Source organism: Micrasema longulum, unplaced genomic scaffold (assembly GCF_059751315.1).
Source record: "Micrasema longulum isolate JH-2025_06_02 unplaced genomic scaffold, ASM5975131v1 h1tg001216l, whole genome shotgun sequence".
Lineage (NCBI taxonomy): Eukaryota > Metazoa > Arthropoda > Insecta > Trichoptera > Brachycentridae > Micrasema > Micrasema longulum.
In genome coordinates, this window is record NW_028278403.1 from 1 (window position 1) to 19,101 (window position 19,101).

Consider the following 19,101-nt stretch of genomic DNA (forward strand, 5'->3'; position numbering starts at 1 on the left):
TCATACTTTGATGGTTGAAAATATTATTTCATGTTAAAAAAATACATTTGTGTAAACAATTAAAACCAATTAAACTAAAATTTAGAAATATATAAACCCAGAGAAAGAAAAAAGATAAGATTACCCAATGCGGAGAAAAACAGTTTCAAAATTAATTTTACAATAGACTGGTTTGAAATACTGCACAGTAAATTACCCGAGAAAACAAAAGAATTTAAAAGCTTTGGAATACATATTATTATTTTTTAAAAGGAATAACCCGCTAAGCTTCTATTTTAGAAACTCATCAGCAGGTGGGAAGAGAAGATATAGAAGGAATTTATGAAAAATACACCACAGCATCCAGACCAATGAGGAAGTTCAGTGTTTTTTTTTATTTGTTAATAGACTATTAAAATAAGCCAGGTTCTCTTCCACTTATATTCTTGATCAGTTCTGCCAATTGGTCCGTTGACGGTAAGCAAACCGGAAATCTTCCACAACTCTCTTATCATTGGTCGATTCATATGAACTAGTGACGTCATTCAAAGTAATTAGTTTTTATAAAAATATTGTTTTTTTTGTACATTCTTAAGAAACTTTGCCGTACAATTGAATGCTCAAATTTTTACCGCGCACAAGAAAACATTTATTGTATCCAATTTCCCGTAGGGCTGAAGTTCCTCATTGAGAAAAAAACCCTTTCTTGGATTTTTTCCCTTGCAACGGAGTTCTAATGTATTTGATTGTACTTAAACAATCCTTGCTAATAATACTGAAAACTAAAAAACAATATATATTAAAAATGTTGAAAAACAAGATTTTTTTTCTTTTGGGCACTCAATTAATACGGCAGAATGAGCATGCTGCCTCTATGGCGGCATTCGAGTGCAAAGGGTTAACCTTTCCCTTACTGTCCTAAAAACTTCCGCGCGTTGCGGTGCTGTGCAGTCACTACACATGCAAAAAATGAGAGATGTTAAATGGTAAAAGTGTAATATTCATCGGCAATTGCTTCAATTATTTATAGTTGAAGTCAAAAGTTATGATATTTTTAATCTAATTGCTAAAAACATTAATTCATGCTCTCAGTGGCAAAAGAACCACCCCCAACGAAATGCGGGGCATCTACTAAAACATACTAACACAGCTAACGGGCGTCAGTGAGAAATACAAGAAACTTCGTTGTTCGCGCGTGTGAAGCAAAAAAATTGACTCTCTTGCTCCCAAATATACCCGTTTTATCGAGGGTGAGACGTAAAGAGTGTGCAAGACTATTTTATATTAGTATTTTTTTTACTACGAACGCAACATTGGTAAACTTTCTATTGTATTGGTGATATCTCAGATTTTTGACAAAACACCTTTTATGTTCCCAATAAGCATTAATTACTCGTATTTAATAAAAAAAACATTTTTACCGATACGTAAATGTATAACGAAGGAATACCAAAAATCTCTACCCATCGTTTATTATATTAATGGAGATATTAAAGTTATTAGATGCAATGTGTACTAGCTACACATCATCGGGAAGGGAGAGTTAATACAATGTAAATAATAATTTGAAATTAGTCAATAAGAAAAAAACTACACAATACTTATCTACATTGTAAAATTTAATGTTTCAGTATTTTTCTTCTCACATAGTACTATACTACGTAAATGTTTAATTTCTTCATTACTCTTGTCGTAGGTTAATGGGTTTTTTATGTCTTGAAAATATTTTCAGTCAGCCGGTGAGATCAGATTTGTGGTAAACTCTACAAATTAACGGTTATTATTTTAAGGCTATGGTTTATTTGAATGGTAAAATACTGACCTGTAGAAACGTTGCCTAAGTACTCCCCGTCCATTGTCAAGTTTGTCAGCAACTGCCGCTCCATATATTTCCATGGAGGCTGTAAATACTACCAGATCATACCATTGTGAAACCTGGAATTAAAAAACCATGTATTGAAATATGTCCATTTTTACAAGATGGTGGAGGTGGTCGCGGCTTTTACGTTGGCTGAAGAAATTCATACCTACGGGCTATCGATACCTATCGCAACTCGCATTAGAAATACCAGCACCTTGCTGAGATTTACTGTCTAAGAATTCTTTATACGAGGCGGAAACGCATCTCGTACACAAGTGATGTGGCAAAGATAAAATGTAACAAGTTTTAAGCATCCAAATAAAACGAAGAGTAATTTTTGGTTTGCTTTAAAAAAAAAACTTTTAAATAAAAATGTTATAATATCTATAGTACTATATTTATGTGACAGAGGCAAGTAAACTATTACTTATTTATTTAAGTAAGTATGTTAAAATACATGAGCGATGTGTAATGTTATAGATGCGGTCAAACCGTGGCGCATGCGCCAAACGTGGCGCATTGAACGATCACATGCGCCAGCATTGCATTATTTTCCTCTCACAAGCAAAGCAGTTCCTATTCCCATCTCTATTTTACAACCCCAAACGTGAACGTAATAACGTAAAAAAAGTTTGAGTTGTATGGCGCATCTGACCTTGTATGTGAAAAAATTGGCGCATGATATACAAGATGCTGGCCACCACTGTCATAGATAATTAAATATATCAGATCAGAACAGATATTTGGTAAATCTTTATGGGTGAATTAATAGTGAAGTGGTATTAAAATTTGTCTGGGCAGATAAAAATACAGATTAAGATAGAACTGTCTTGGACAAGTGTTTTAGATTTGACTCTTAGGTGAAAATCCTAAAAAGGCAAATCAACTGGAGAAAAGTCCACCTAGTAGTGTATTGGTTTACAGCAGTAATTAAAAATCGCCGACAGTCAGCAGGCGGTGTTCAGATCCTAGTTTTGGTGAATTTACAATATACAGTTTTTAGATAGGTGCGAAGGTTTTTACGGTCACTGTTATCAATATGTTTCTTTTTTGGGTGATACCGAGTGTGTTGGATTTGTTCTGACGTTTCAGCTACACAGTTTACCCTGAAGATGGCTCCTGCAATGGTAGCCGAAACGTCGGAACAAATCCAACACACACGGCATCACCCAAAAAAGAAACATATTGACTACAGTTTTTAGGTCTATTCCCAAGTATCATTATTTTTTAATGTGAATGTTAAGAAATTTCCTCTAAGCAGGGCTGTATTTTTGCCAAAAAAATACTTGACGTAAGGTTATCAACCCTGTGTGCTCATTTTACAGTACAAGCGAAGTATCCAATTGGAAAAGTAAGGATGAAAGTAAACTCAAGTTTGTCAATATGCAATCTCCCAGGTGAATTTGTGGTAAAACTATCTACAATGGATGCATTAATGTCAAGATTTCAGCATTGCTGAAACATAAATTATCAACAAAATAAGGAAGAGTGTTAAAAAAAAGAAATAAAACAAAAAAAAGAGAAAAAACAGTTTAAAAGATTGATGATGCATATATTGATGGATGCAGAAAACTAGAAGGACCGAGGAAAACGTGGCATCACCAAATTAAACAAATACTTGAAGATGAACATGGCATAAGTGTCATGGTACATGAAAAGATATATGAAGATAGAAAAAGCAAGGTCTCTATGCAGAGACAGAGAGGTGCAGCATTCTATCCTGTCTGCCTAACCCCTATGCGGAAAAGGTCCAAAGGTTTATTTGGTACAAAACTAAAATTTAATTACTATAGCATGTTTGGCTACGGTCCTTTATTTGTATCTTGGACCCGTATGCTGAGTTGATTTATGAGGTACCTTCAAGGTGAGGTCTTCAAGTTTTGCTTGCAGAGTTAAGCATGACATCATTGAGGCAAAAGGAAGCCTTTACGAGGTCCTAATGATTAATGACAACTTACAAACTTACCATTTTTTCAGTGCAGAGAACGGCTTTCAATAGACAAAGTGTGCCATAGACATGATATTTCTATGCGCTATGATTTAGAGCTCAAAATTTGTGAAGAGTCCTTCTAATTTTAAGAAATTGACTCTGCAATGTAACGTTTGAGTTGAGGTGAGGACCGACTTCGACTCACCTTTAATTTTAAGGAATAACTCAGCATATAGGTATTAAGGTTCGTTTCCATTCTAGCACAACTTTATTCTCATACTCTAGCATAAATATTTATAGTCAATAATTTCTTAATGATATGTTTTAAGATTGATTTGTCATAATTTTGCCAAGAGAAAAGAAGAACAATAATCATTATAATATTTAACAATCTAAAAGATTCCAATCTTATCACAAGACAGTTTTTTTTGTATGTGGCTGATTTCTTTAAGCCATATTTTTGTTGAATATAAAGACAAATTGAAATAAATTCTAAATAAAAGTAATGAAGTAGACATTTAAGAATGTGCCTCACACACATTGGCATAATGCCATTATTATCAGTCTGTCCCTGTGTGATTTAAACTCATTTTGTATGCTTAGTTATTTTACAAATCATTTTAATTATATTGGCAAGTGTAAGGACTTCTAAAATAAGCCACATAAGCAGAAGAATTACATTACAACTCAAAAGGTAGCCCGTAATATGTTGAGAGAAATGAAGATGCATAGCATAATCATTTTCTTATCCGCACCCAGTGGCGCATAGGGCACTGCATTGGCACTCCAATTTTACATGTCTTTTTTTTATATGGTATGTAAAAACTTGTCAAATGTCATATAAAAATCAAAGAAGCCTATTTAAAATACGAAAGAGAAATACTTTAATTTTAAATTAGCATTGAATGCGGAGTAAAGTTTCAACGCCATTTATTCGTTGGATTTAAAAATTTGGGGTACTAACGGCGCATTTGTCCAATCATATGATGTTTGAAACTGATAAGTTTATGACAAAATTATGACTGTACTCTTTTATTTTTATTTCAATTTTAATTAATACTAATGTCTGAGCACTTGATGACAAACTATTATTGAATAGTTTATCGGGACAAAATTTATGTTTTAATACTTTATGTTATTTATGTTATAATGTAATAATATGTGTATTTTTTTAAAATAAGGACTAATATATATTTGAAAAATGACAGCAATGGCAACACTTCAAAAGAAGTATTGCCACTTTGAAAAATAAATATAACCATTTTTTTTTATCAATCTTATCTTCCTGAAAACACGAATCAACGTAAATCATTCCTCGGTAGATAGAGAGAGTAGAAAAGTAAGTGTCTCGATATGTATAGATGAAAATACCGTTTCTAATAGCGGCCCAGGAAAAATGAAATGTTGCAGCTTAAACAACCTTTAAAATCAATACTTCATGTCCACCCTGCCAGGAATCGAACCCGGGATTTCAAGAATGGCAGGCGAATGCTCCAACCACTACACAAGGCGGACTTATCTCCATTCGATTTCCTTATTCAAGATTTTTCCCTGAAAGCAGTCGAGCCAAAAATACTCGTCCAGGGTTCTGGTTCTATTTCACATAGAACTGTATTCTTCATTTGCTTGGACACAGAGCTCCCGACAACTGAATGATATATGCTGCAATGGTTGAAACCAATGCAGTGTCATTTGCACAATTCAGCGTGGATTGATGTAAGAGGAAATAATATTACAATTTGAGATGAAAAATAAATTGGATTACGAAAAGATAATGATTTATTACATTACATAGTTTATACAAAAGGTGTACTGGGAAAATGGTAAATACTGATTACCTAGCAACATGTAGGCCAATTTTTATTAGATTAAATTCATTAACATTGATGGGTATTTAAATTATGGCACTTTGTCTTATTTTATAAACAAAACCCAAAAATATTTTTGTAAACAGGAAAATAGTCACATTCAAAACACCAGACATAAAAGTAAACTAAAAATTCCATTGGGAAAAAAAATGTTTATTCAGAGTTCAAATATTTCCGTAAAATATTTAATAAACTTTTTTTTAAATAAAGGAAATAAATTGTTTTTTTTGTAAGCGTGTCAAAAATATTCTTAATAAATAAATGTCACTGCTGTATTGATGAATTTGTTTCTGAAACATGGAATGAAATAATTTTAAGTGCATTAAATGATAATTTTAATTTTAATTATTCATCATCATCATCATTCCCTTTCTGCACCTAATGGTGCATCGGGCAATGCATTGATACACCAATAGCAGCGAATCTGGATAAGATGATCAGTCTTACGCTTCAGACGCCAGTACAGGGATAAATATTTCATATCAACCATGTCGGGAATCGAACCAGAGACCTCTTGCATGGTAGGCAAACGCGCTGACGACTACATCAAGAGGCCGACTATTATTAGCACTTTTTTTTTTGGTAAGAAGGTAAGAAATTGCTGCAGACAATAAGACCACAATTTAACCATGCATACGTTTGTTTTAGTTATAACAATGCATACTATGTGTATCGGACATCGCCGCTTGTATAGCGAAAAAAGGCGGAATGCGGCGGCAAGTGCCGATCATTAAAAACAACATCAAGCCTGGCGGCCTTTGTTCGGGCTCATAGATGGAGGTGGTTGCTGCACGGGGAAAATTACTCGACTGAGCACCGAGAAATTGTAAGACCCCGATGACAGCGGGAGCTTTTTGAGTCGTCGCTAGGGCTACACGAATGACCGGCACCAGTATTTTTACGACCTTCTTATATATTGGTGTTTTATGTTAATTTTGGCTAGTAGTCTCGATTTTGTAATCCAATAAGCTGCCCCTTTAATAAAGACGGTTAATTATGTTACTTGTGGGGCAGACGTTAGAATATCGAAACTCTAGCCACAAATGTGTATAGGATTATGAGGTACTAGGCCTCACTAAATCCCACTAAAATGTGTGTCACCTTTTTAATCAGTATGTAGGATATTTTCCCGTGTTATTTATGCATTAATTAAGACACGGGGATGATGCCTACCTACTTAACTTTTATGTGAAATGAATACCGAGGGTGTTATTTGACTTTAAAGTTATAATGTAGAAATAAAATATAAAAATGTCCAGCCAATGAGAGGGCGCTCTACGAGTTAATCCGGGGCAGCCTGACTCCTTCTCGCTCTCTTATGTGGCTTATGTATGCTGTCCCGTACCCCTGTCTGACCGCAACACGGTACAAATGATTAGATAAAACCTGTGTGTTTTTGGTAAATTAAAGTTGCGTATGAATCAAGACTAAACGTGTTTTATTGGAATTACGCCCTCTCCGCCTTCGACTCCGCTGCCTGCCTTTTTGGAGGATATCACTGCCGACCCAGCCAGAGAAGTTTATCTCACCCGAGATAGCCGGACTACAGCAGCTACAGAGCCACCCCTATCTACAGTTCAACTATACACACGGCGAGGTGTCGTGTATACTATGGTTAGTAAATATTTTTATTATTATTGTAACGCATTATAAGACAAATATTCCAAACAAGATTTGAAGATTATAACTTTGGAAAACTCTTCGAAAATAAAAACTATTGAAGAAAATAATTATACAAGATTAGATACCAATGACATTCTTATCTACAAATAAAATTGAACAAAATTTTCTAGACAGATATTATAGCATTTCGTAATCACGGCGAAGGTGTTGTTGTGAAAAATGTCATAAATAATTATGATTACTTACAGTGTCAAGGAAATAATCCACGTGCGGCCTTTTATGCACGAAGAACCTGACAGGGTGTTTGTCGATAGTAACTTTCAGGGTGAAATCAGCCGGAGTGCCCGGTTTGACAGTGGGTCTGATCATCGCGTCATGGTGCGAATGTATAAGAGTTTCGTCAAGATCCAAAACTAACATTTTCCGCTTCACCAGATCTGAAATAGATTACCGACGTGATCAAATCATTATCCTGCATAAAATGTACCGGAATCTTGATTACTTCAGCAGATTCAAAGAGAACTTACTCAGCCTGTGTCGAGAAACTGGTGACAGCGGATAGATTTCATATTTGACAGATTGATGTTGAGCTACCTGAAAACCAAGCACGCGGTGATGTTATGAAAATATTCAGAGAAATAAACGTAACGAGAGCGAGAAAAATAATTTTTACACGGTAAATAAATGTTGCGGAACAAACTTACAGCTCTTATCTGTTTTTTGAACATATAACAAAAACAACTCCATACTTTGGAAGCTAAAACCATGAACGCGCGAAGGCCCATTTGCAATATTTTCAGCATTTGAAATAACTTAAAAATGATATATTTCGCACTAAATATAAAGAGTAGAAGACAAACAGGATCTTGAATCATTCATCAACGAGTTCTAACACAAATTATCTTTAAAATTTGAGTGCCGTATACACAAAACGCGCCATGACATAATCGGCCCCAATCACACTGCTCGTAAAATACGAATTGTCTATATCCATCGTGCAAATAAGCGAAATAATCCATAGAGTTTTTACATTATTTTGCGAACACGTAAATAACATAAAAAGCCAGGTACTGAAAAAATCAGCCACTATATTTAGTCTTATATTTTATATATATTATATATTATATCAAGGATATAAAATGAAATAAACTGCCAAATTGTAATTATTGTGCTCAACTTCAAGGTGACAATTGCAAAATAGATAAGACCTTTTTCAATCTATATTCTAAAGCAATACTCCTTAAAGTGGGTGATAACGCTCCTTTGTGTTATTTGAAGACTTCCAGGGGGTAGTAGAAGGCCCAGAAAAAAATTGAGAGGTCTTGTGGCGAACTTTAGGAGCGATGGCTGATTAGTACAAAAACTTTTAAAAAGTATTTTTCTGTCACGGTCTTACAAAATCGTTGAAGTTTATTTAATTTATTTTTGACACTTGCGCGATAAAATACATACATATGTTCATCCTTATTCCATTTTAACACCCATCCACCCATCCTTGCACACATTTATACACCCTAACCAACACTGACTAAATGAACTAGAGGTATTGTCCTAACACACTAATTAATAACCTTGATAACCAATGTCTAAGATATATTTACACACCCAAAGAAACCGATTTATGTATGTTTATATGTATTTTTATATGTTTATCTGTCATTGCTTTTGTTCTCTATGATTTTGTTTGTTATTTTTTTTACATGTATTACTATGTTGATAACCCTAATAAATAATTAAACAAAGGTTTATGCTGAACACCTATGTCCTTAACCCACAAAAATATTTAAAAGAATTTTCCAAGCAAAATTATGTTGTTGATTTGATTATTTTTTTGGGTTAGGTTAGATAAAAGTAATTAACATAAAAAACTTGTTCAGATGTTTTTTTTACTACAATATTTCATTGTCCCTAGACTAGTACCTAAAGAATAAGACTGATCATTTTTAATTTTACCTTCGTGTAATAGTTGATGGTGGGCCAATGTAGTGCTTTATGAATTATTAGAAACATATAGTTCTATATTATCTCTGATTAGAAACGACAAGAGGATAGCCGGCACAGTACGGCTTATTTATTTTTTGTACTAGCAATTCAAATCAGCAATATCGTTTTACCAACATCACAAATCTAAATATCCATAAACAAAACCTAAAACCAAACTGAAAAAAAAAAATAATCTGAAAACATTGAAAGCCAAATCTGACGTTTCAATTTGTCTTCCTTCTGTCGGCGATTCGGATTTAGGTCCTTAAAACGCTGCTAAATCATGGCAGCGGGACCAATAGCAGAACGAAATCAAGGTAAATTTGATCACTCAACAATTACCAATGTAAATTCTTATCTTTGTTTATAATCATGTTTTCATATTCGGCATTTTCATAACCTCACTTTATACATGTATGTTTTGTTCGTAATTAAGATTACAAACGGTTTGATTAGTAATTTTTATTTTTTCTTCTTCTAGATGCAACTATTTACGTCGGCGGTCTGGACGACAAAGTTACAGAATGTCTTATGTGGGAGCTTTTTGTTCAAGCCGGACCCGTGGGTGAGATAAAAAATCCTTCTGAAATAAAAATAATGTTTCAATATTTTTTTGGTTATGAATATTATTTTTGTTTTGCAGTGAACGTTCACATGCCAAAGGATAGAGTTATCCAAATGCATCAAGGTTATGGGTTCGTGGAGTTTTTGGGTGAAGATGACGCTGACTATGCCATAAAAATTATGAACATGATCAAGCTGTACGGAAAACCGATACGAGTGAACAAAGCCTCGGCGCATCAAAAGAATTTGGATGTAGGAGCTAATATTTTCATCGGTAATCTTGATCCTGAGGTCGATGAGAAACTTTTGTATGACACCTTCTCGGCTTTTGGAGTTATTCTTCAAACACCAAAGGTAAATAGACTTGTTAAATATTTTAATATTTATGTGCCATATATTAAATGAAGAAGCTTATTGGGGTATTCGTAACAAATTAAATTTTGTTATTTAAAAACACAATTTTCATTGTCCACCTTTTATTAGAACTTAGATCGGAAAATCCGCCTGATTTAGTTATGATTTTGCTGCTAACTGTTGTATGCGGTATAGTTGCTGACTCACCGACTAGGAGAGTCCCAGTCGGGGTCTAGTCAATATCGAGTGGAGTAAGCTGACTGCCAGTTTCATCTTCCCACCGAAATTGCAGATCGCCGGATGATCTTGAGCCATCTCATAGTCGGATATTCCCCAACTCGCACTATTCCTTTATATCCGCTATAGAAGCGGATATTTTATCCCTTCCATATTATCCCCTTTTTTACAAAAAATATTTCATGTTGATGTTTCAATAAGACTCTTTTACAGTTTTTTTTACCCAAGTCCTCTCCAAATATCAGTGCATAATTAACCTATCATTCACATATTATTTTACTCGTGTTAAGATCCCCGTACAAATCGCACTGTTTGTTTTTTCAGAGTGATGGTTGGTAAAATATAAATAATTATTCATTTACAATCCACGATTTTTATAACAAATTTTAATTATTTCTAATAGAAAATAATATGCTATGTAAGCATTTTCAACATTTGGAAGGTAAGTAGAGGGAAAAAAGCAAATTCACGAAGAAACCCTTTCAACACTGTGGTATCCGCTTGTCAGGTGGATCTTCCCCAAAATGCGATGCAGAGGGATTTTCCGATCTAAGTTAAATTTCTGGGAACTTCTATTCGAGCTTCAGATTCTGTGTTGTTCGTGAAAAAAAATTGCCTTACACTTCCCATGCTAGGGACGCTTTAAACTCGGGAAAGATGGCTTTCCACAAATTTTCATTGGACAGTTCAGTTTTTAAACTTTAACAGTCTATCAAACAATTTACTTAAGCATTGTGTACTATGCAGCTGTGTTGGGAACACCGATGTGAATTTCAATATGTTAAGCAAATTATTTTTAGTGCACAAATGCAACCTGTCCAGGCTTTTGCTAGATCATAAAGGACATGCTCGATGGAAGCACTTCCAGTTATAACAGGCTTATCCCCTTTGTATCTGGAGGTCCAGTGACAGTTAGAAAATTTCTACTTAAAATGAAATCGTTTATAATTTATTAAAGTCATTTCATCGCATTGGGCTCCTACCTCGGGATTTCCCCGCAGTGTCCGTCCACCTTAGTGAAAGGATACATCTTTTAATCTTGTATTGTTTTACAGGTTATGCGAGATCCAGATACTGGAAACTCCAAAGCTTTTGCATTTATAAATTTCGCTTCTTTTGAGGCGAGTGATGCCGCCATTGAAGCCATGAATAGCCAGTATCTCTGTAATCGTCCTATTTCCGTCTCCTATGCATTTAAGAAGGATGTCAAGGGAGAGCGACACGGATCTGCCGCAGAAAGGTACAAAAGAAACATTTTATTTATCCTAGGAAATATGTATCCTTTCTCAACAATACTTTGAGTATGTGTAAATGTTAGTAGACGAGATTGGATTTCACCGCCATCAAGATTAAAATTTTTATTAAATGGGTGCTGCTAATTTTTTACCTCGATTATTATGTACAAGGCTTATATTCACCGCAAATGATATGTCTCGTATAACCAGCTTACCCACCACATACCGCACACCGCATCTGAGGACATAAGTCTCCTTGGCGGTGCCCACATACACGGAAAATTTGCTCGTTGTCAAACGAGAAAAGCTGCCCGAAGGAGCTCTCTGAAATCTGGTAGCCTTAGCATCTTTGTGCTGAAAGAAAGTAATCCAGAAGTACATAATATGTACTTCATTGGATTGAGAAGAGAGGGAAGTGAATTCTTCACTGACTGGGATTAAATTGATTGGACATGATCAATTCGCCGAAATGATTACAAAACTTTTTAAAAGCCTTGAAATTCTTTTTAGAAGCCACCAGATCTGTATATCCGACAGGACCTATAACAGGGCCACGGATAGTAGCGAGAAGCTCCATTCGGTAATCATAGAGAAGGGGAAAGGGACAAGACCACTGGATGTGTTCAGAAGATTGGTTAGGATATCCGCAGCAGCACGAAGGAGAGTCAACAATATTAAAAACAAATAATTTTTGATTAAATTTACCATGACCTGATAAAAACTGCGTAGTCCAGTGATCGGGGATAACCCAAGACGATTCTAGGCGCTGACGGATCGAAGGAAAAAAAAGAAAGGTAACCCTCCCTGAAGAGGAAGATTCCCATCGCGATTGCCAAGCATTAAGAAGAGCATTTAAAGTAATTTTTTTAATATTTGATTGAGACATTCGTTCAGTTGGGAGTAGACGGACGCCGCCAATAACAGAGGAACGCCTTCTTTTTAGGTGGAAATTTGCAGATCGTCGCTGAACCTCCAGATCTAAAGGAAACAAGCCCGTTAGAACCGGGAGTGCATCCGTTGAGCATGTCCTATATGCTCTAGAAAGAGCCAGAAGAGGTTGCCTTTGTCCGCTTAAAATAATTCGCCTGAAATATTGCAACTCACATCGGTGTGCCCAACAGCCAGCTGCATAGCATACGATACCTAGGAAAATGGATTTATAATAGACCGTTGAAGTTTCAAAAGACAATCCCCAGCTGGCTCTGGCCAAGCGTGCAACTTTGTGGAAAGCCATCTTTCCCAAATTTACGGCTTTCCTAGCATGGGAAGTGTAAGATAAATTTCTTTCAAGGATTACACCAAGGTTTGAAACCGAATTTGACGCTCGAATAGAAGTGCCCATAAATTTGATTGAAGGGGGACACACAAAATTACCTTTTAAAAGTGAGAATTGAGTTTTTTGAGGAGCAAAACTTAGTTTATTTCGAATACCCCAATCGGATACTTTATTTAATGCGTTAGCTGCGTCACCCTCCAGAGATCTGCGGCTATTGCCCTCAATCAAAATACATCCATCATCGGCAAAAGCCTGAATCATACATGATGAAGGAAGGGGAAGTTCGAGAAAATCATCAAACAATATATTCCACAAAAGTGGTCCCAAAACAGAGCCTTGAGGACAGCCACATGAAATCTCACGGGATAAAAGTGAACTGCCACCGGGATACACAACGTTTCGATTTGAAAAATAGCTTATTATAATTTTAAACAAGTTTGCAGGTATTTGTCGAAGACGTAGCTTGGAAAGAATCATTGGCCACCAAGCATGGTCAAAGGCACCTGAGATATCAAGTAAAATAATGAGAACATATTTTTTGTTTGAATTATTAACAAAATTGCTTATCGAAATTATAGCATCTTCAGTAGAAATATTGGATCTGAACCCAAATTGCTTAGCGTTTATCGGTTGAGTTACATTTAAGTGAGACTCAAGTCTGTTACATATTAGCCGTTCCAGTATTTTTCCCAGAATAGGCAAAAGGGTGATTGGTCTGTACGCTTTAGGATCAGTACTTGGCCGATCGCAGCGCTTAGGAATAATTTTCATCAATCCTGTTTTCCAGCAATCTGGGAAGACACCTTCGGAAAGGCAAATATTAAACATGGTAAGGAGTTCAAATGGGGCCAAGGACCAGCACCTTTTTACAAGCGCGGGATCAATTCGATCTAGACCAGATGCTTTATTTAGATTGAGATTGGAGACGATTTTTCCAACTTCTAATGAAGAGATAGGTAGTGACGATGAAGTGAGCGGAATTGTTAATGCATGTTCTCTAATCTGTGCATGATGAAGAGAATCTGAAGCTATGTCATCAGAAGGGATAAGTGCATCAAGCAGAGCTGAAGCCGTGTCTACTGCAGTGAGTGTAATGACACCGGTCAAAGGATGTTTAATACCAGTAATGGGCTTATCTTGCAATTTATTAGAGGAAATAAATTTGTATAGAGCACCCCAGGGATCAGATTTTGAAAGTTGATTTACTAGGTGGCGCCAACATAGTCTTTTGGCTTTATCTATTGCAGTTTTGTATTGATTGTCTGCCATTCTAAAATTAGCATGTAGTAAAGACAATGTTAAAGGATTACAACCAGTTCGGCGACCCCTACCGAGAGCTCTTCGTGCACGATTTGAAAGTGTTTTTAATGCCGAAAGATTGGGATTCCACCATTTGTGGCGAGTCAAAGGAGGAAGGGAAGTTCGTCCTAGCGCATTATCTGCACAATCAATTATCGCTTGAGTTATACAAGACGCCACTTCCTGAACTCCAATGTCCATTCTAGCTATTCGATCCATTTGATTCGTGAACTGAGCGTCGAAGTTTGACCAGTTTTCAGTTTTTGATCGAAAACGCGATGGGATTGGTGTTGTAAAAGAATTAGAAACGTCACAATAATCAAAAGTGATTAGGTTGTGATCACTGCAAGATACTCCATCATGCACAGTCCAATTGGAGAACTTTGAGCGAAGATTTCCAGATACCAGAGTAATGTCAATATATGAAAATCCCATAACAAAAGAGAAAGTAGGAGGACAAGACGGATCATTTAAAACACTTAGGTCGAATCGGGATATGAAATCCTCACAAACTTCTCCTCGCTTTGACTTAAGGTCCATGCCAACTCTAGGGCTCCAAATGGCTGACTCTGCATTGACATCGGCACCGAAAATTATAGATTTCCCTGATAAGGCCATTAAAATTTTCTCTAACTGGTCCAGATAGGGTTCAATTGGGTCACTGTATTTAAAGTATGCTGATATAACATAAAAAGATATGTCTCGAAAGGATATTTCGACAACAGAAAATGTTTGTGATGACAGATGGTTTAAAAATAAATATGATATTTGTGGATTGAAAAATATAATCGAAGCTAATGGAGGATTCAGCGGGGAAATGCATTCAGCAAAACGCGTATTTGGACCGAGTCCTTTAGTAGCCCCACCAAATGCATATGGTTCTTGTAAAATAATTAAATCCAGTTTATAAGTAACCGCAAGTTCTCTCACTTCAGCGGTAGCGGCTTTGGCACGTCCAACGTTCAGCTGTCCAAATTTAACAGCCATAGTCGATTGTGGCTAAGTCCCTTAGTAAGGCCGCTTTGTATGCTGGACAGTCTTTATCTCCAGTCGGGTGATTTGCAGGTCGATTAAATTTTGTGCATGTAGCGCAAATCGGAATGTCATTATTTTTAGGACAATCAACACGACTGTGTCCTTCTGTGGCGCAGTGGGAACATCGATTTGCTTCTTTACAGAACTTAAAGGAGTGTCCGATCATTTGACACTTTGAACAGATTGTGAGCCCCAAGAAGTCGCGTACACGGCAAACAGTCCAGTCAACATAAACTCTTTCTTGAGTAACGAGTTGATGTCTTACAGCGGCGGGTACTTCATACACTCGGTGGCAAGTGGAGCCTGTACGAGGACCTGCTAGATGACTTAGTCGACATCCTTCAATCAGGCTAGCTACCTCAACGTCAGTTTGTTGGGAAATATCCGAGAGAGCATTTTGAAGAAAATAGTTGTCAGTTATTTCCCTAGGGACATTAAAAAATATTACCCTTGGTAATCTTTTCATTGGTAACCGTGCACTCAGTTTGCTTAAAGACGCCAGAGCTGGGGCTTTCATGTCTCGTATAACCGCTCCAACTATTGTGGGATGATCTGGTGGGGTAGTCGGCTGTGGTCTTGTTAAGGAACTCTATGCATTTGCTAATTGAAGTGGAAACCACGGAAAAATCTTTTGACAGTAGCCGGACTATTGACGGACATCAACATACCTTATTGCGACAGGAAACATATTTTTGAGAAGGGAATTGGTCACTTAAACCAGCCAACGACAGGTCATAAGCCCTGTTAATGTCTACACTTCCATATTCCCTTGTCAAAAATGTTTTTCTCCTTTGTTTAAATTTCACTATGTATTTGTGTCTTATTTTTTTGACAATTCCCCTGGACTTTTATGCACTTCTAGTAATGCTCTAACATTCCTATAGCTTCCTAGCAGAACATTTGTCCAGCCCTGCAAATCACTAATCTACACAGCCACCGACCTCACTGTTATTATTATTATTTTATACACTTGCAGTTATTAAGCTGATGCGTGTACATCAAATGCATTGTGTTTAAAAAGTAGAAAGCATGAAAAGAAAACGTTATAAATTTATGTGTGCGTCCAGGCAGTTTTTGAACTCATTAACCGAGTGTGCATCAATCATTTTCTTGGAGAGGTTATTCCATTGCTCCAAAATTCAGTTTGTCATTAAGTTCTTCCCGGGGTTGGATGAGGAGGAGGTAGTGTTTAATTTCAATGAATGACTTGAGATGGCGGTTATTATTCATAGTAAACATTGATTTCAAGTTCGGTACATTATGTTGCTCTGTTAAGATTTTGAATGTTTTAATCAAGTCACCTCGCTGCCTCTGATCTTCCAGTGAATTCAAATTAAACTCCCTTAAACAGTCTTCATATGTTTTGTTCCTTAGAGCAGTGGTCGGCAAACTCATTAGTCAAAAGAGCCAAAGATCAGCATTACGACGATTAATATTTATTTTGAGAGCCAAATTTCTTTTCATTTAACTGTTTCCTCTTCAAAGCCAACGAACCTTATTATGCAGTGAAGATCTCCGTATTTACTCTTTGTTATTAAGTAAACATTCTTGAAATTAGCGATGTAAAGGAGATTTAACGACAATTGTGTTGACAATCTTGATCACCAAATCCATAACATTTGAAATTTTTCACCTCTTGATGAATGATGCAATGGTAAAAAAGCATCCCGTGATTAATTTTTGCTTCAAAAATAGAAAACAAACTGTTCTCACTTCAGTTATAATTTTAGCTCCATATGTTGAAATTGAAATAATTTCATCAAGTTTAATATGATGCTTCTCCATGCATTCGATGACAGTATTTGCAATATCCTCAATAATTCAAAAGGCAATAGTCCTAGAAGTTCTTCTGTAGAACCGGTAGACGAAATAATTTGAACAAAACTTGTAACTTGCGCTGAGCCGCACTCAAGTGGCTAAAGAGCCGTAGTTTGCTGACCACTGCCTTAGAGAAAGTACCGTTTTAGTTGCCCTTTTCTGAACTTTCTCCAACAATTCTTTGTCTTTTTAAAAAAAGGTACTCTAGATTTGGCAGGCATACTACAGGAGTAGACGAACACATGTTTTGTAAATTTTGAGGAACAAGTCATGGGTAATGTGTGAGAATGTTTTCCTTCTTAGGTATAAAAGGGAATAAATATGGTTAACAATAATTTTGATAATATGCGATTCCCATTTAAGATCTCAAGTTATCACAACTCCAAGATCTCTTTGTAAAGTCACTGCTTGTACTCGATTTCCACTCACAATATATATTGATTCCAGATTTCTAGGGTCAATGTGTAGGACGGTGCATTTCTCGGGGTTCAATGTTAAGTCTTTCTCTAAATAATAATAATAAATTTGAATGAGGTCAGATTTGCTAGTGGTTTATTATTGGGTTGGCAAACAACTTCGTATCGTCAGGAATGAAGGACGTGGGTGACTAGATTAGTCCCCCCTTCAAAATGTTTCAATTTTATGGTTGTTCAGAAATTTCTTGTCATTTTGGAAATAGCTGGTAGTCACCGAGAGCTAGATCAGGTGAATATGGGGGGTGTTCAACCAATTCAAACCAAACTTCGGGAATAGCAGCCATTGACACTAATCCCTTGTGTGCTGGAGCATGACTGTTTCTCAGCGATTTTATATCTGCTCGTATCTGCAGTTTGTTATTAGTTATTTAAATGTTTTGACAATCTATTGTTTGCACATTGGATATGTATGATTCACCTTGAAGTCCCACATAGATATCAGTAATTACAGTTAATAGTGTAATCTATTGATCTTGTCGGCCTCGTGGTGTAATGGTTAGCATGTTTGCCTACCATGCAGGAGGTCTCAGGTTGGATTTCCGACATGGTTTATATGAAATATTTATTCTGAAGGTGGTTTTTACGCTAGAATATTTCATAGTCCTTGGACTGGTATCTGAAGCGTAAGACTGATCATCTCACCCTCATGTAAAAAAAATGATCAAGATGCGCTGCGATTGGTGTATCAATGCAGTGCCCTATGGTGTGGAAAAAGAATGATGGTGATGATGATGAATAAGGTAATCAATTATGAAATACTTCTTTCAGATTATTAGCGTCGCAGAACCCTCTTTCTCATGCAGATCGTCCTCATCAGCTGTTTGCCGATGCTCCTCCTACCGTGTCCATGAGCATGCCGATGCCGCCCCCTCCGATGGGCATGATGGTGCCCCCCCCGCCGCCCTCCACCCCCGGGCCGCCGCTGCCGCCCCCGAGCCCGAGCCCCTTCCCCGCCGGCATCCCGCCGCCACCGCTGCCGCCTATGAGCCTGCCCCCGGGCCCGCCGCCCATGGGTCCCCCGCCCAGCATGGGCATGGGCCCGCCGCCGCCGCCACAGGGGCACGGCAACCCGCCGCTGCCGCCGCCGCCGCCTCCACGGATGATGTGGCCCGGCGGGCCCGGGTTCGGCCCCCCGGGTCCCCCGTTCGGCCCCTTCGGCCCCCCGCCGCCCCCAGGGGCCAGAGGTCCCCCGCCTCCGTGGAGAGGCCCCCCGCCCCACCACGGCTTCGGTCCCGGAAGACCCCCCATGCCCCCGCGAGGCCCTCCGCCGCCGCCTAATTACTACAACAATGACAACGGGAATTATAATAACTACTGATTGTAATAAATTAAAAAATAAATGTGTTTTTTTATGTACAATTTGTCTTCTTCATATTCTTAGGTTATATTTTTTATATGTATAATATTCCAATTGTCTGTGTCCGGGCGGTTGATGAATGCAAATGATAATATTAGTGTTAATAACAGCTTCGATGAGTGAGTATGCTTGATGGTATTCCCAGGTAAACCCCTGAAAGGAAAAATTGGTGGTCGACACCATTCTTGAGGTCCTGAGTTTATTTA

At 37.1% G+C, this 19,101-nt stretch overlaps 2 protein-coding genes across 2 annotated transcripts; one reads left to right on the forward strand and one right to left on the reverse strand.

The window, feature by feature from the left end:
- Positions 1 to 1,660: 1,660 nt before the first annotated feature.
- On the reverse strand, positions 1,661 to 8,249 carry LOC148276453 (CTD nuclear envelope phosphatase 1 homolog). The gene is made up of 4 exons (XM_088234230.1): positions 7,966 to 8,249; positions 7,789 to 7,855; positions 7,508 to 7,698; positions 1,661 to 1,914 (listed from the first exon to the last, which is right to left on the reverse strand). Exons 1-4 carry the CDS (start codon positions 8,134 to 8,136, stop codon positions 1,771 to 1,773), a joined length of 573 nt encoding a protein of 190 aa, XP_088090356.1. The 5' UTR covers positions 8,137 to 8,249; the 3' UTR covers positions 1,661 to 1,770.
- Positions 8,250 to 9,405: 1,156 nt separating this feature from the next.
- On the forward strand, positions 9,406 to 18,894 carry Spx (Spliceosomal protein on the X). Its single transcript, XM_088234234.1, has 5 exons — positions 9,406 to 9,561; positions 9,726 to 9,809; positions 9,888 to 10,162; positions 11,455 to 11,639; positions 18,307 to 18,894. The coding sequence occupies exons 1-5, from the start codon at positions 9,528 to 9,530 to the stop codon at positions 18,854 to 18,856; spliced, it is 1,128 nt and encodes a 375-aa protein (XP_088090360.1). The 5' UTR covers positions 9,406 to 9,527; the 3' UTR covers positions 18,857 to 18,894.
- Positions 18,895 to 19,101: the final 207 nt, after the last annotated feature.

Excerpts from the sequence above, each read along its gene's own strand:
- Spx (XM_088234234.1), top strand. The coding sequence starts at position 9,528 with ATGGCAGCGGGACCAATAGCAGAACGAAATCAAG. Across the intron at positions 10,163-11,454 it reads TTATTCTTCAAACACCAAAG|GTTATGCGAGATCCAGATAC; the intron begins GTAAATAGACTT and ends ATTGTTTTACAG. Across the intron at positions 11,640-18,306 it reads CACGGATCTGCCGCAGAAAG|ATTATTAGCGTCGCAGAACC; the intron begins GTACAAAAGAAA and ends TACTTCTTTCAG.
- LOC148276453 (XM_088234230.1), bottom strand. The coding sequence starts at position 8,136 with ATGATTCAAGATCCTGTTTGTCTTCTACTCTTTATATTTAGTGCGAAA. Across the intron at positions 7,699-7,788 it reads AGTTTCTCGACACAGGCTGA|ATCTGGTGAAGCGGAAAATG; the intron begins GTAAGTTCTCTT and ends AATCTATTTCAG. Across the intron at positions 1,915-7,507 it reads TGGATTATTTCCTTGACACT|GTTTCACAATGGTATGATCT; the intron begins GTAAGTAATCAT and ends TTTTAATTCCAG.